Source organism: Electrona antarctica (assembly GCF_951216825.1).
Source record: "Electrona antarctica genome assembly, chromosome: 7".
NCBI lineage: Eukaryota > Metazoa > Chordata > Actinopteri > Myctophiformes > Myctophidae > Electrona > Electrona antarctica.
In genome coordinates this window covers 26,426,728-26,442,644 of record NC_136812.1, presented here as the reverse complement: position 1 = coordinate 26,442,644, position 15,917 = coordinate 26,426,728, and the positions used below count along the sequence as shown (strand labels likewise).

Sequence of the window (15,917 nt, the reverse complement as noted above, 5' to 3'; positions counted from 1 at the left end):
GTATCTCAGAAAGAAACAGTTGGGGAAAGTCTTTTCTTTCTCTGTTTATATGCTATGTGGGCTTTTACATTGTAGACAAGTAGGTTGTGTCATGGAAGAACTATGATTTATACATTTTGAATGTTTTGTTCTACTTGGTGACAGTACAATCTCTGTTCATTTATCCATTTGCAACTGTTGCATGTATACAAAATGTAACCAAATGGACCCATACACTCCCAGAGTTAAATGAACACTGGAATTTGCAGTGTTCAGAAATACCTTAGAGACATGAGTGCATACCTCTCAGTCGTGTTCCACCCACTGAACTGTATAGGACCTTTTCATCTGAACGGTGAACCAGGCCACACAGTCACACTCATACACACTCTTAAGGGCACATAATAGTCACTTCTGCAGTCTGACCAAACCTCTCCTCCCAGTTTGTTTCAGCCAATGACCCCATCGTCATTCAGGGTCACTCCTGTGACTTCCCCTCCCGTGTGTGTCTCTGACCCTTTGTGTGTGTGTGTGTGTGTCTGGGGTGGGCCCTCACATTTCAGCTGGAAGCTCCCGACTGTGTGACAACCGTGCACGGTGGATGAGACTGCCTGTCAGTCAGCCGCCGCCCTCCTGCCCTTTGAAGGCCAGGCCAGGGGGTGAAGAGGTGCCGCAAATGGCCTGTGAAGTTTACATACACTGCCCACTGCTAAACAGATTAGCTCTAATGAAGTGTCTAATGCCGGGTGCCCGCCGGCTGACATAATCCTGCCTGGCAGCCCGGCCCCGCGGCTGCCAAAAAAGTCGCCCCCCCTCCGGCCCCTCTCAACCGCCCTCGCACGGCCCCTGCCGCCACCCAGGGCGACTCCACGCAGGGAGGTGCCCGCCGTTAATCACGCCGGACAGTGTGCGATCTGACATGCAAATGTAGGTCATTGCATATGTAAATGTGTGATTACGGGGCCGGCATGCCAGGACACATTAGCGAGACCGCGCTCTCAGCAGGCGGTTGTCACAGCGCTTTAGAGGCTCATGCTAACATTTGTCAAGCTACCATGCAGCGAGTGAAAGCAATGCCCCCTCTTCCTCCTCATGCCCCTCTCTCTCTGCTAATCTAAACATTGTGACTCCTGCATCCTAAACAAACATGTTGGTGACCACAAAGAAACGGAACAAAACAAATCAATTCTCAATACCTTTAGTTTCAATCGCCAACTTTGTAGATTTCCACGCAACTCGATTACCATGATGAATTTGCCAGCTAAATCCTTCATTCTTATTGTTAGTTTGTTGTTGTTATTATTGTGATTATGACGTGCATGTGTGCACTAGTGGAAGCTATTACCAGTACAGTACAGTGGGAGTTGTTGAACGTTGCTGTGATGCTGAACAATAGGAAGTGGAACAGTATGTCATGCTTGCTGTCAGAGCTGATGATGACGGCCGCATCATGCTGGAAAAAAAATGCACACACCTCCGCCGTGTTAATTGGACAGGGCATCTCGTTGGCTCGCGCCTCTCCTCCTGGCTGTCAACTTAAAAAAAACCAAAACAATGAAATGCTTAAATTGGTTGGCCCCATGCTCTGCACACCCCAACCCCCATCCTCACAGCCCTCCTTCCATCCAATACACGGGCCTGTTGTGAGTCCCTCTTCCTGTGTGTGTGTGTGTGTGTGTGTGTGTGTGTGTGTGTGTGTGTGTGTGTGTGTGTGTGTGTGTGTGTGTGTGTGTGTGTGTGTGTGTGTGTGTGTGTGTGTGTGTGTGTGTGTGTGTGTGTGTGTGTGTGTGTGTGTGTGTGTGTGTGTGTGTGTGTGTGTGTGTGTGTGTGTGTGTGTGTGTGTGTGCGCACTTCACGTTTGTATGTACTGTATGCGAATGCATTTATCTCATGCTACATGATGCAGTCTTTATATTAGTGCTGTCAGTATATCAACGTGTTGAACATGCCTGTGTTGGCAATGTGGCGAGTGTAACATTTTATGGCAATTAGTGACGATTTCACAGTTGACCACAGATGTTGGTTAAAGCAGATGGTGTTTATGTTTTTTTGGTGTTGGTGTACAGGACATTTCAGCGGAGGAGATATTCCCACTTATATTAAGACTTAAGATTTCTAATTCCCTTTTTGGGCAAACTTCATCTTGGAGGTTTTTGTTCTTGTGGTGCAGTCGTGTGCGTGTGCGTGCGTGAGTGCACCAGCTGGGGGAAATCCTCAGTCTCTGTCCTGGGTGTGTTTTCAGGTGTCCAACACTACCACAAGTGAAACGGCTGGACTTGATATTTGATATATCCTCCTTCTCCTCTTGTTTCCCTCCTTCCTAAGTTGTTTGTCCATGAGCCTCTCCCATGGCCATGTCGGGCAGCAGCGCTGGTGTGTGACATGTGGCATTCTGATATCTGTCACCTTCTGCTTGTCCCCCCGCCGCCCCGCCAACGCCCAGCAAAAGTTTACAAAGAAGGCTAGAAAGGTCATGTGGCCCCGCGTGTTATGTTTTATATTCATTTATTTTTTCACTCGTCCAAGGGGCTTATTAGGGCTTATTTGCTTGTAATTTATTTATTTCCTCTTTTAGTCATGCTGGATGCTGCTCATTGCAGACAGGATAATGGAGGGCAGAACCAGAGGCAAGCGAGAGCCTGTGAGCCTGTCGTCAATCTGTCACTGATGGGTCTTGGCAGACAAAGAAAAGAGGACAATATTACGCTGGAGTATAATGAACCTAATGACCCAACTGAGATGAATTGGCTCCATTACAAGAAAGAATACCTTAGTTATTAGATCAGACTGCAAGTTTGTCTTATTCTGTTATAAAGTAATTTTTTGGAGTGATTGAGTGTTCACGGTTAACTTTGCAATCTCTCAGGGGCCTGTCCTTGGCCCATTCCTTTTTTCACTGTAGTACCTCACTGGAAACATTTCATAGACTTTTTTTTAACAAGCTAATGACATCAATTAATTTCATTTGGAGTGGGGAAATATGTTGTCCAGATTTCAAGTCAAATCACTAGCAGCCTGGAAAAACACCTAGTGCAACACCTCTGCGTCTTTCATCCTTTCTTCCTTCCTGAACTGATGTAGCAAAGACTCATGTCTTACTTTGTATTGTCCCTCCCTCTAATATATATATATATATATTGTGTGTGTGTGTATCATTTCAGAAGCCACTGCAGCCAGACATGGGCCATAATTCCCTGGCTAACTTCCAGATTGAGAAGAAGATCGGCCGCGGACAGTTCAGTGAAGTGTACCGAGCCAGATACCTGCTAGACAACACATCAGTGGCCCTCAAGAAAGTCCAGGTGAGATAGGACTGTCTGTAAACACAAACACTTCCAATCCCGACGCTGCTGACAAAGATTTTAGTTTTTGTCTTTTGTTCAATTTAGATAAAATAATAATTTTAACTGAAATGAATTTACATTTGCATAGAATTCTGTTATGGCTTGCACTCCTAAATCAATAGCCTGTAGTAAACACCCCCCCCCCCCACACACACATGCACGCATGCACGCACGCACGGGCACACATCCTCTAGCTTCCAGCTGGCAGAGAGAGGCATGCAGGAATGTTGCAGTCCACTGCTGTAGGCTGGTTAGAATTCCACCCCCCCCCCCCTACCCCCCATCACACTGATACACTCTAATATGCACATATGCTAAAACTCAACGGTAACACGACCATAAACACACATACACCACACCAGCGCGCAGCCACATATTCTGTTTGGTTGTGTTGTATCTGGTCACTGTCATTGGCTGGTTCTGCGTTACTGGTAATGATCCATCTGATGGGGAGCAGCTGATGCCAACTACACACACACACACACACACACAAACGCACACATGCTGTATGTACGTGTATTCATAATGTGTGATAGTTGGTGATCCAGCTGCTATACAGTATGCTTTCATGTACTCTATCCCTCTATATCTGTATTCAGGATTATGTGTTGTAACTTTTTGGATGAACACACACACGCACACACACGCACGTCACACACACACACACACACACACAAACACACACACACACACACACACTGTGTATCACTCAGTAAAACATCACCCAGTGACTGACGCCACACTCGTACAGTACATACAGTATCAGTCTCAAAAGCAATGTTCTCTCTTTTCTCCCCATGTTTAGTGTTTTTGTTTCTCTTCTCCATCCCTTGGATTTGCTATAACAGCTCTCTCTCTCTGTCTCTCCATTTGTCTCGCTATCTCTCTCTCTGTCTCTCTCTCTCTCTCTTCCTCTCTCTCTCTCTTTCTTTTGATCTCTTGATAGATATTCGACTTGATGGATGCCAAAGCTCGGCAAGATTGCATCAAAGAGATAGATCTCCTTAAGGTAAAGGACCAGGGGAGTGGAGACGGCATCATGCGCTGTGCTCTGTTCTCTTAAGGTGCCTCAGCTGAGACCTTCCACCACAGGAAAACAATTGATCTGCGCCAGACGGATCTGATCTGTGTGTGTGTGTGTGTGTGTGTGTGTGTGTGTGTGTGTGTGTGTGTGTGTGTGTGTGTGTGTGTGTGTGTGTGTGTGTGTGTGTGTGTGTGTGTGTGTGTGTGTGTGTGTGTGTGTGTGTGTGTGTGTGTGTGTGTGTGTGTGTGTGTGTGTGTGTGTGTGTGCATCGTGTACAGATTGTCTGTCTCGAGTGTGTGTGTGTGTGTGCGCGCGTGTGTACATGTGTGAGAGAGTAAGTGTACCTTTGTGTTTTTATGTGTTTGAGCATCTGTGTGTGTGTGTCTCTGTGCGCGCAACATCACTAGCTCCAGTGTGTCGTACCTCCAGGCTCACATTGACTCTTTTTTTAATGCTGAAACTATTGTTATTTTTCATCTCTCTATAATGTTTCAAAGGGGGGCCAACAGTGCATCAGCATGAAAATTTAGTAGTCTCCCTCATGTGTCTTTTGATGTTCTATCTCGCTCTTTCCATCCCTTCTGCTTTTCCACCCTTCTTCTTTTCTCTCTCGTTTTTTGTTTCTTTTTGTTGTTCTCTTCGTTCCAAATGAAGCGTTTTCGTTTATCAAACCACGTTCGACGTGAGTCATTTGTGCTGCTCTCAAACACTAATGAACAAACTAATGCCAGCCTCAATAATTCCTGCTGTCTGCAAGATCCCACAGAAGTGTCACTCTGACATGTTTGAGAGTGTGCAGGGCTGTATACAGTAGGTACAATATGCATATGTGTATACTGTATGCATGTGCACATACTCCTGGTTCGCTTTCCTGCATCATTGCTGTCGGCAGAAACCTATTGAATCTTTTATGTTTTTCTTAAATTAATGCCCTATTTTATACTTTGTCGTGTAACAGTGTTCTGCAAAAGTATGAAAATAGTTGATTGACAAGCCTCTAGATTGGTAGGTCTTCTCCATGACACGTGCCATACATGGAGCCTGTCTTGAGTGTACAGGGTTTGATGAGGTCAGATCAACATATGGAATGTCAGAACAAGTCAGCTCCATATATGGAGATCTTAAGGGTTTGAGGTTAGATCAACATATGGAATGTCAGAACAGGTCAGCTCCATATATGGAGATCTTAAGGGTTTGAGGTCAGATCAACATATGGAATGAATTCTCTACTGGTCATATAGAGCATGTCACGAGGCGTGACGGACGCACAGATCACCCCAGAAATAAAAAATTTCAGTCAATTACGATTGTTCTCATACCTCATACACACTGTACGAGGTTTCTGCCCGACAGTGACTATATGTATCATTTATACACACCTTCTCTGTGTGTGTATAAATGATGAGCTGGAGGCGTTTTGCACACACAGATCTCCTTCTTTCTATACCTCTCTCACCACTACACCACTACCAATTATCTCTTGCTACTTAATTGAAACTCCTACGGCTGATTGGGGGAGGCGAGGTGGGTTGCAGGAATGGAACCCGTAAAGAGCGATACTTTTAACAACACGGGGTCCAACAACAGCGTTGATTCATGTGAATCTCAGATTTCACGTGATCAGTCTATGACTGAAAGAGTCTAGCCGATGACAGTTTAATATTTCAAAATGTTTAGAAATAATATGGAAACAAACATTTGTGAGATTCTGCGTTAGCTTAGTGACAGAATGAATAAGATATTTTCCACCTATCAGTCTAGTCTTGGTTGCAAGATTAGCTTCTGACAGATCCTCTTATAGATGGCTACCTTGTTGTTCTGAGTGACAATGATCATTGTGTGACGTTCACAAAGAGTGTTGGCAAATGGTCAGAGGCCAAAGTTTTGCGCCACACACACTCGTTTGCTTATATCCCCCTGCCTATCTCATTTATTTTCTGTCGCTTAACTACATGAACCCTAGGGTCTCTATTTTGGGCCTGTCATAATAGGAGAACATTCACAAAAACATAGGTGAACCGTCGCTGAAAACAGCAGTTCTAGAAGATCAGCTATTTTGATCCGAGCGCCGAGCACCGAACCCTGGGAGACCCCGGTGAATGAGGTATATGAGGTATATATATGTTTGTATATGGCTTTCTGTTGCACACTCCCTCACTCCCACAGACTCTTCCCTCATACCACCTTTCACTTTTCTGTGTTTCTCATTCCTACTGCTCCCTCCTCTGCCTGTTTTTATCTCCCCCTGTTGCCATGTCATTCCATCGGCGTACTCTCTCTGTCTCTCTCTCTCACCCGGTCTCCCCTAGAGCATTTTGTGCCTCCCTTTTTGTCTTTTAAGAAATGTCTTCTGGCTGAATGCTAGCGAAATGTTGGTGGTTATTCGGCGGTCCCGCCCCGCCTCGGCCAGCCTTAAAAAACAAAGGGCTGAGTGTGAAAGAGACAGTCCCTCTGCCTCATCCCCCTGCTAGACAGGCCAACAGGAGACACAGCCAAATCAGAATAATGAGAGGCACGCTGGCATGGCCCGACTGGCATGACACATATACGCACGCACGCACACGCACACGCGCACACACACACACACACACACACACACACACACACACACACACACACACACACACACACACACACACACACACACACACACACACACACACACACACACACACACACACACACACACACACACACACACACACAGCCACAGCCCTTCAACAGTCTGCCTATTTGTTTATTTGTCTGTCTGTCTACAGTACGTCTCAGACTCAGTCTGCCCATTCGTCTGTGCTCTGCTGTTCTGGCATAATGATTTCTTAGCTGAAGTAGCCCACTTCTTCCATTCCATCCCTTTTTGTGTGAATCCACCCTGAGAAATGTTGGCACAGAAATAGACTATTCTGTGCTAATCTGAAACATGCATTTTTGGAATCCTCTAACTGTTCAACTGTTCATCCCCTCTGTTTGTGATCGCTATCAGCCCAGCCTTGTACTCTGGAAGCTAAGGATTTCCTCTAATCACTGTTTAAATTCTGTGTGTGTGTGTGTGTGCGCACCCGGGCTCTGCTTGAGATTAGATTACACTGGTGGTTTTCTGACAGAGATAGAGAACTGGCACAACCCAACCTCATTTAACTGGACTGGCATGGCGTGGACAAACACACACACACACACACACACACACACACACACACACACACACACACACACACACACACACTTCCTTGACAAAATGAGGCTGTACTTTAATCGTGAATCCGTGTATGTATCATGCATTCATTTGGCACCACTTTGTTTTAATTTTACAAAATAAAGCTGCCTTGTTGTCTCCGCCAGGCCGACGGCGAGATGGAGACCAGTTTTATTTTTTTCCCCCTGTCCGTCCGTATGTCCATCTGTGTGTCCATCTGTGAACAGCTAATCTCCGGCAGCGTTGGTTTGATCGTCCTGAAAATGTGCACACACACTCCCTGGACGCCAGAGCAGAACGTTTCACATCAGACTGTTATAGCCCACCAGGAGGCTGATTTATGTAAAACTAAGTTTGGGATATTACTCCTAGAGATTGTGTCCAAATATCACACAAATCGGTACACATTATCTCTATAGTCATGTGATCAAGTCGGAGCCGTCAGATTTATCATATTCCATCCTGATTGGCGAAATTCGAACATTGCTGGTCCACAATAAACTGCCACAATAAACTGCCAGGTCAGGCAGTTTATTGTGGGCCAGCAATGTTCGGATTTCGCCAATCAGGATGGAATATGATAAATCTGACGGCTCCGACTCGATGTCATAAAACCCACCTTTTCAGGCTTAAATACTCTTTTTACATAATAATGATTTTAAAATCACCCATGAAACTTAAATATCAACTTTATAGTTAATATATTTTAACACACTCCTGAAGGACTTGGCAGCGGAGCCATAATGACACCATCTCCTCGACTCCTCGTTCTGTCCTGCACTGAGCAAGCTGACATGGACAGAGTTTTGTCGAAGCAGCACAAAATGTTATGCGGCCACCTCGAAATTCTCCATGCTGGAAAAAGCCTGAATGAGGCTGGGCATTAGTGACTATAACTACTATAGGACTGAAGCACTCGGAGGGTGTAGCCATGATAGCTGCAGGGCTTTATCCTGTAAAATATGATGTAATATATGCGTATATTAACATATGCTGTGAGATTGTAGCTGTGGTTATACTTAGATTTACAACTTGTGTGATGGGACCTCAGCTGTGTGTCTGCATTTGGATGTCCACAATTGATTCTTCACTGTGACATACCCGTTTGGATCTGTGATGACCGGATGTTATGTTCCCACTATAGGTACAAAGGGAATGTCATAGAGCGTCACCGTCCTGCCCCCTTTCAGAACGACGAGTGGAGGGAAATGATTCCCCATTCATTTTCCCCATATGCTTTTCAAAAAGTATTTATTACAACGCGGGGCAGATCAAATAAAAAGAAGAAAGATCAAATAAAAAGAAGAAAAAAAGGCAGGGTGCAACACGTTTTTGTTTTGTTTTTCTTCTTACTGTTGCACCCTGCCTTTTTTATTCTTTCTAATTATTTGATCGGCCCAAACCTTTGTGTTTATTGTCATGATTTGTCACGAGCCGAGTTGGCTTTGTCCGCGGTGTAAGTAAAGTAAGTAGCCTTGCCGAGCCATGAGGCCCATAGGGCAGGAGCCTATCTCCTGTTTCTGTAGCGTGAGGCAGCTTGATGTACAAGTACACCCCCTGGACATGACGCTAGTATGTCGCAGGGACTTACCCCCAATCCAACCCTTGATGCTGAGTGTCAAGCAGGGAGGCATTGGGTCCCATTTTTAGAGTCTTTGGTATGACCCTGCCGGGGATTGAACCCCGACCTCCCAGTCTCAGGGCGGACACTCTAACCACAAGGCCACGGTGTCCGCGGTGTAAACGTCTTTAAATAAATAAACTTTTTGAAAAGCCTATGGGGAAAATGAATGGGGAATTATTTCCTGGGCCACTCATCGTTCTGAAAGGGGGCGGGACTGCGACGCTCTATTCATTCATCGAAATACAACCAAAACTGTGATTTTAGATTTAACTTATTTTTTTACATAATTTACTTTGACTTTTATGACTAAAAACTGCTTATTCACCTCACACCGGTGTGTCTAATATACGTATATATATATTGCGTATAATGTACAGTGAACAGGTTGTAAGTAATCCTGTGCATGAATGAAGGCAGTAATGAAATGGTCTATGACACATGATCGGACATGCTGCTGCCATTCTGCAGCCATCATTTGCGTGAAACATCTTGCGTGTGAATGTCACCCATACTTCCTCCTGGATGGCGGGCCTGCAGGGTTCCAGTGCTGGAAAAAAGGGGGAGAAAAAGAGGGGTGGAGGGGAGAGACTTGTCATTCTGGCTCTGCTCCCTCGTGCGATGCCACACAGAACTGCCACCCCGAGCCAAAAATACATCTGGCACTGGGGGGAGGGAGGGGTGTATACAGAAGGAGTGGAGAGTAGTGTAGCGCACTCTATACTACACACTCCTCTCCTCTCAGCATCATCCAGAGCATGAACATTTCTTTAATCATAGCAGAGAATGAGGAGGAGGCGTGTCGCACTGCATGCCCCCCGCCCCAACACACACACACACACACACGCACACACACACGTCTGTTCGCATAATGACCCCACCCCACTCCACGCCATGCCGCACATCTCCATCTCTATCCTTTGCTGGTATCTTTCTTCCGTTCTCGCTCCAGCTCGCTTCCCCCCGTCTCTCTCTCTCTCTCTCTCTCTCTCTCTCTCTCTCTTGCCTTTTTCTCTCTTTTTTCAATCTGCTGTCATCCTCCGCTTCTCCGTCACGTCCCCCCCCCCTTCTCCCCTCACTTCTTTCCATGTCTGTGTCACTGTGTCACTATGTTTGTTTCCTTGTAGCCCCCCCTCCCCCCACACGCACACACCTCGTCCTCCTGCTCCAGATGGATTGAGGCTTTTTGTTTACTTCATGGAATGCGGTTCCTGCCTTATTGACCAACCAACAGGAAGAAATCTCACCCAGAGATGAGCCCGGGACGCTTGTTTTTCCTCCTGCCAGCCGTGTCAGCCTGTCAGATGTGTGTGTGTGTGTGTGTGTGTGTGTGTGTGTGTGCGCGTGTGTGTGTGTGTGTATGTGTGTGTGTGTTTGTACATGTGCTCATGTGTCAGACATGGGCTGTTGTCATCACAGACGGAGAGGCTGTTGTGACATGTCGCCTGGCTTTGTCACAGTCGTGGACAAAACCGTCTCATTAGGGGCCTCGCTTTTACTATCAAACATGGATGTGGCTACTTTGCTTTGTTGGGTTGTGTTTTGTTTTAATTGGCTTAGCCGGTGAAAATAAATCAGTGTAAAATGTCGGCTGGTGCCTTCTAACAACTAAGTCCGTGACATACACTCAGGGCTGCCAGAATAGGATAGGTTCTGGTATGAGGTGCTTTAATGGCCCTGTGCAGAAGTTGTCATTATTTGGAGAATGTCACAGTGAAGCTTTGTGTGAATAAGCAGATGCGATGCCACGCAAGTAAACATTGGACAGGTGCACAAAGCGATTTAACCTTAAAGGACAGGATGGGATTCTGGTCAAATGATGAGGATTGTTAACATTTAACTATTTTAATAATACTTTTCGTTAACCTTCACTTGCTGAACGTTTTGAAGAGAATCCCAAGGGACGTACATGGGTTTGTTCCAAAGCACACTATGTGACATAGGCTTATGCTATTTCCACCACTGAACTAAATGAGGCCATCTAAATGCCAAACCCAGGCTACGTCTCTGGTGTGCCATTACACACACGCACGCATGCACACGTGCACGCACACACGCAGCAGTACATTATAGTATCAAGACCTCAGTATTATATCAAGATGTCCTATACAGCCTCTCTAGCTTCTTTGAGGGTTCATAATGTCTTCTAGCTGTGGCATTGTTGACCCTCACAGTACATTCTGGAGGGTTCATTTTGACCCGTAACGGTAAAAAGAACCCACTCTGGGTTAAACTAACACTCCAGATGTTAGTGTGTGTAGGGATCCTTCTCAATATTTAAACGGTCACTGACACCTTTCCTCTCTATCTCTCCCCTTCTCTGTCTGTCTCCGTCTATCGCTCCTTTTCCCACCACCTCTCAACAGCAACTGAACCACCCCAATGTGATAAAGTACCATGCATCTTTTATTGAGGAGAATGAGCTCAACATAGTACTGGAGCTAGCTGATGCTGGGGACCTCTCACGTATGATCAAGGTAAGACACTTGCCTTTACACAGCGGCCCCTCCTGCACACAATCCCACACACACCGAAATTACCTGCTGGAAGAACTGGTGACAAGTTGAAACCAATGACACCCACGGTACAACAGGCTCACAGAACAGCCAAACTATAGAACTATGTGACTTGACACATCAGCCAAACCAAGTTATATACTCAGTTGTACTTGGGTGTCACGCACCAAACATAATAGATCTATAAGCTCGCAACATGTTGCAGAGAGACAGTGCTTGTAGATCTACTATATTTGGTGTATGATACAACGCTTGACCAATAACTGATGAGACAGTTTTGCTATCCTGAAGGTGATGCTCTACACTTTCAGTCACTGTTTTTTTTTTGTCCTTATTTTTTTAATATATTTATTTATGTGAGAAAGATCACAAAACACAACAAACAAAAATAGCTGGCATGCCAGCTAGCCATGACTGTCTAGACAACACCTCAGCAGTGTGCATGTTCTCAGGTAGGATAGTATGTTGTAATAAGGCATCTGACTGCTGAAGGGTCTCCGTATAGCGTCGCTTTTGTAGGTTGACCATGCTTAGATGCTTATTTTAGATTTAGATTAGATTTTTTTTAAACATGTTTTAACACCTCTATGAGAACTGCTGTAACACCTTCATTTCCCCTCTGGGATGAATAAAGTACCTACCTACTCTACCTACATAAGAAATAATGACACTGGCCTCTCAAGAACCCTCCATTTGTACAGTCATCTGCTCCAAGGTTGAAACTAAAGTGATGCAGGAGTTGTGATGCAACAGGTTGCATTGCAAAAGACTCCTCAACTCGCTGAGCCTTGCTGTTTCCCGTGGTCGGCCAAGTCTGAACGCTTTGTTTCAAGGGAGCATTCTGCTTGTAAGGATGCTGTCACTGAGTTTGAAACTGAAGAAGTGAACACATGGTTGTTATAAAGTGGTAACGATTTCCTCTCCATCAACGTCCCCTACTACTACCTCGCCTTGCTACACTTCTGCCTCTGTGCATTTCTGTAAGTTAGACCAGCACCACCACCCCTCCCCTCCCCTCCCGGCTATTCACTGGCTGCCAGTATAGCAAATTAGTGGCGTGCATGTAAAAAGCCTGGTATCTCTCATGCATATATAATGGTGTTGCGTTGTATCAGCATTGCTCGACAAGCCGTTCACAGTCATCTTCGGCAGCTCGACGTCCGCGCACTTCAACAACATGGCAAATTAGGAGAGGCGAGGATTAGTGGTACAACAGATTCAAAGTGGCAGGCTTTGCGCAGAATGCGCGTGTGCTCTCTCTCTCTCGCTTTCTCTCTCTCTCTCTCACACACACACACACACACACACACACATGGCAAGCTTAAGAGGCATGATAACGAACCACAGCGCGTCACTGTTATGTAGCCGCGCCAACAAGAGGATGCTGGGAATATTCAGACTGTGTCAGCTCCTTATAGCTGTTGACAATGACAACACACAAGCTCTTGCCCGCCCCGCGTGCACACCACAGTGGCTGCACGCCGCTGCCTCTCTGCGCTGTTCGTCTCCTGTACAGCGTACAGTTCTAAATGATTTGTTTTTCTAATTAAGCAGTGGCGCGCTGTAGGTACTGTATGTACGCACCGGGGCTCAGCACTCCCTCCCCGCATTGTGATGTAAACTCTCTCACATACAGTGAGCCATATGTAAAACTGAACACCACCCAATACATGAGTTTTAGCATTTCTTATTCTTTTTGATTTCACCATCCTCCACTCTGTCTGTGTTTCTCTATTTCTTATTCTTATTCTTATTCTCTCTCTCTCTCTCTCTCTCTCTCTCTCTCTCTCTCTCTCTCTCTCTCTCTCTCTCTCTCTCTCTCTCTCTCTCTCTCTCTCTCTCTCTCTCTCTCTCTCTCTCTCTCTCTCTGACCATGTCAGAGAGAGAGAGATGGTCCTTGATTTGCATGCACATGCAGAATATTGCATGTGCAGTGTTTGCTGTTAAAGGCAAGGAGGAGAGGTTTCTGCTGCTGCTGCTGGGTGTCTATGCCCCCCCCATTGACATCAAACGGTCCTCTGATATGGAAATGGGAGGGCAAGGGGAAGAATAGCTCCTCACTGATGCTTTGTTTGGATGTGGGCCAAGGTCCCTCTCTCTGCTCTCTCCGTCTTTTTTACTTTCACTCTCTCCAACTCTTCTATCTCTCTTTCTGTATTTCTCTTACAACGCATCTCTCTCCTTCTGAGATTCAAGACCCAGACTTATGGAGTGGTCAACTTAGTTAGTACAACTAGACCCAGAGTTATGGAGTGGTCAACTTAGTTAGTACAACTAGACCCAGACTTATGGAGTGGTCAACTTAGTTAGTACAACTAGACCCAGAGTTATGGAGTGGTCAACTTAGTTAGTACAACTAGACCCAGAGTTATGGAGTGGTCAACTTAGTTAGTACAACTAGACCCAGAGTTATGGAGTGGTCAACTTCATGTACCAGTGAGTTATACCAAAGGGCTATCTTCTCAGTAGGATATGACATTATGATTACATTTACATTCATTCTTAATGCATCGCACACACGGTGACATGATGTTAGCTTGTAGAACTATGTTTGCAATTTTTGAAATAAAAGGGTGTATTGGTGATTGTGAAGTTGCCCGAACGGCCAAGGCTCCAAAAACAGTCAGTGATGCTTTGTACGGCTTTTATTGCTCCAGCTCCAGTGCAGATATCACACAATAACAAAAATATCAAACAGACAAAATAATACTGGCCAAAAATCCAAAACAAAGAAATCAAAAATACTTAATGGCAAACTTAGGACAAAGGAAAAATAACAAAACTGACCTAGGCTACGCCCATGAAATGGGCCCTAGCAGCTCTCTCCCTGCATGGGCTGTCAACATGTTGCCTGCCCAAGCATAACTGACTAGCTCTGCCTGCAGTCTCCCTTTTATACTAGGCAAGACTATACCAAGGAACAGTTCTGTAATTGGTAACCCACTTAACTCAACATCTGGCTAACCATGGCCCATGAGTTAACTTACACAATTACCTACTCAAAACAATTCGAATACATTTCAGATACATTACACAACATCAAGATAAATAGAAACCATAACATAAGAGCTCTTGTAAACCAGACAGACACCCCTCCTGCTCTATAGCACTTGGTACCTTCCTCCACTCAGTCAAGAGGATCACCAGTACTGCAGGAGAGCCAGGTGCCAACCAATCATAATTAAACCCAAATGACACCAAACATATACTGTGACAATATTTGCAAAGTACATACTTGTTCTCTTTTACAATTCACTGTGAGCTACAATAATAAAAATAAGCACTCATGTCCATTAACACAGTCTTCCAAGCCGGCCGGCAAAGTTAGGGATGCAACTGTGTAATTTAGGTATGAGCATTGTTCTCCATCAATGTATGTTTATAGGGCACGGGTTGCCCCGTGACAGTGATATTTTGTCATTCACTGTCAGATTAAATACATAAATTATCACCCACTTCCTTTCCTTCCTTATATAGGCAACCCACCTGAAAATGTATTTTCTGTGTATTGAAGAGTGGTGAGATGGGGAGACCCTTGTTTCTGAACAGACACTCAATGAGTACAATCACAATATAGACCTTTTTAATGGTTTTTTTTTAAAATCTAGTTTTAACTAAAATGCTTAAGCACACTAACTTTTAGAAGAGAGAATATAAGGATGTCAGATAAAAATAGAGCAAAGTAAAGTACCTGTCCACTACTGCAGAGTATAGGGGTTGGAATCCAGGCCCGTTTTAGGCGGATTGAAGCCGGGAGGGTGATATTTGAATAATGAATTAATACGAATATAGATCAGCTTTCTCCACAAGCTGGTAAAAGTAAGGTAGAACTAGATGCAAGATGCAATTCTGGAAAATTGCAAAGTGTGGTTTCCTCAATCGCTAATATAGGCCCCTCCCACATATTTTGCTAGCCAATTACAATGTCACGTCATGACGGCGAACCTGGAAGTTATGCGGTAACGCCTACTGAGTGGCAAAAAACTACTTTCTGGCCTTGACATCCCATACATCCAAACAGAAAAGTCCAATATGCTTGCATTAAACAATGTTAAGCAATGTTAAACTCACTTTGCCACTCGATTTGCCATTCACTTTATGCATGTGCATAGTCTATACTGTACACTCTCACTCACTTGGACTATACGAAGCCACTGATATCACCTTGTGGTAACGCCTACGTTTTGTGTTCCGTACTTTTCGTCTACGGCTTGGTGCACAGGGATGAGGCTGCGTTTCA

At 45.0% G+C, this 15,917-nt stretch overlaps 1 protein-coding gene across 3 annotated transcripts in view; it reads left to right on the top strand.

The window, feature by feature from the left end:
• nek7 (NIMA-related kinase 7) overlaps positions 1-15,917 on the top strand; it is an 89,580-nt gene that overhangs the window by 39,065 nt on the left and 34,598 nt on the right. For all 3 annotated transcript variants that reach the window (XR_013790413.1, XM_079506058.1, XM_079506057.1), the window contains 3 exons: positions 3,141-3,281; positions 4,270-4,332; positions 11,528-11,638. Coding sequence is in view for 2 of the 3 variants with exons in the window: in XM_079506057.1 (XP_079362183.1) it covers positions 3,141-3,281; positions 4,270-4,332; positions 11,528-11,638 (315 nt within the window). In the remaining variant the exon portion in view is untranslated. The remainder of the gene's footprint in view (positions 1-3,140; positions 3,282-4,269; positions 4,333-11,527; positions 11,639-15,917) is intronic.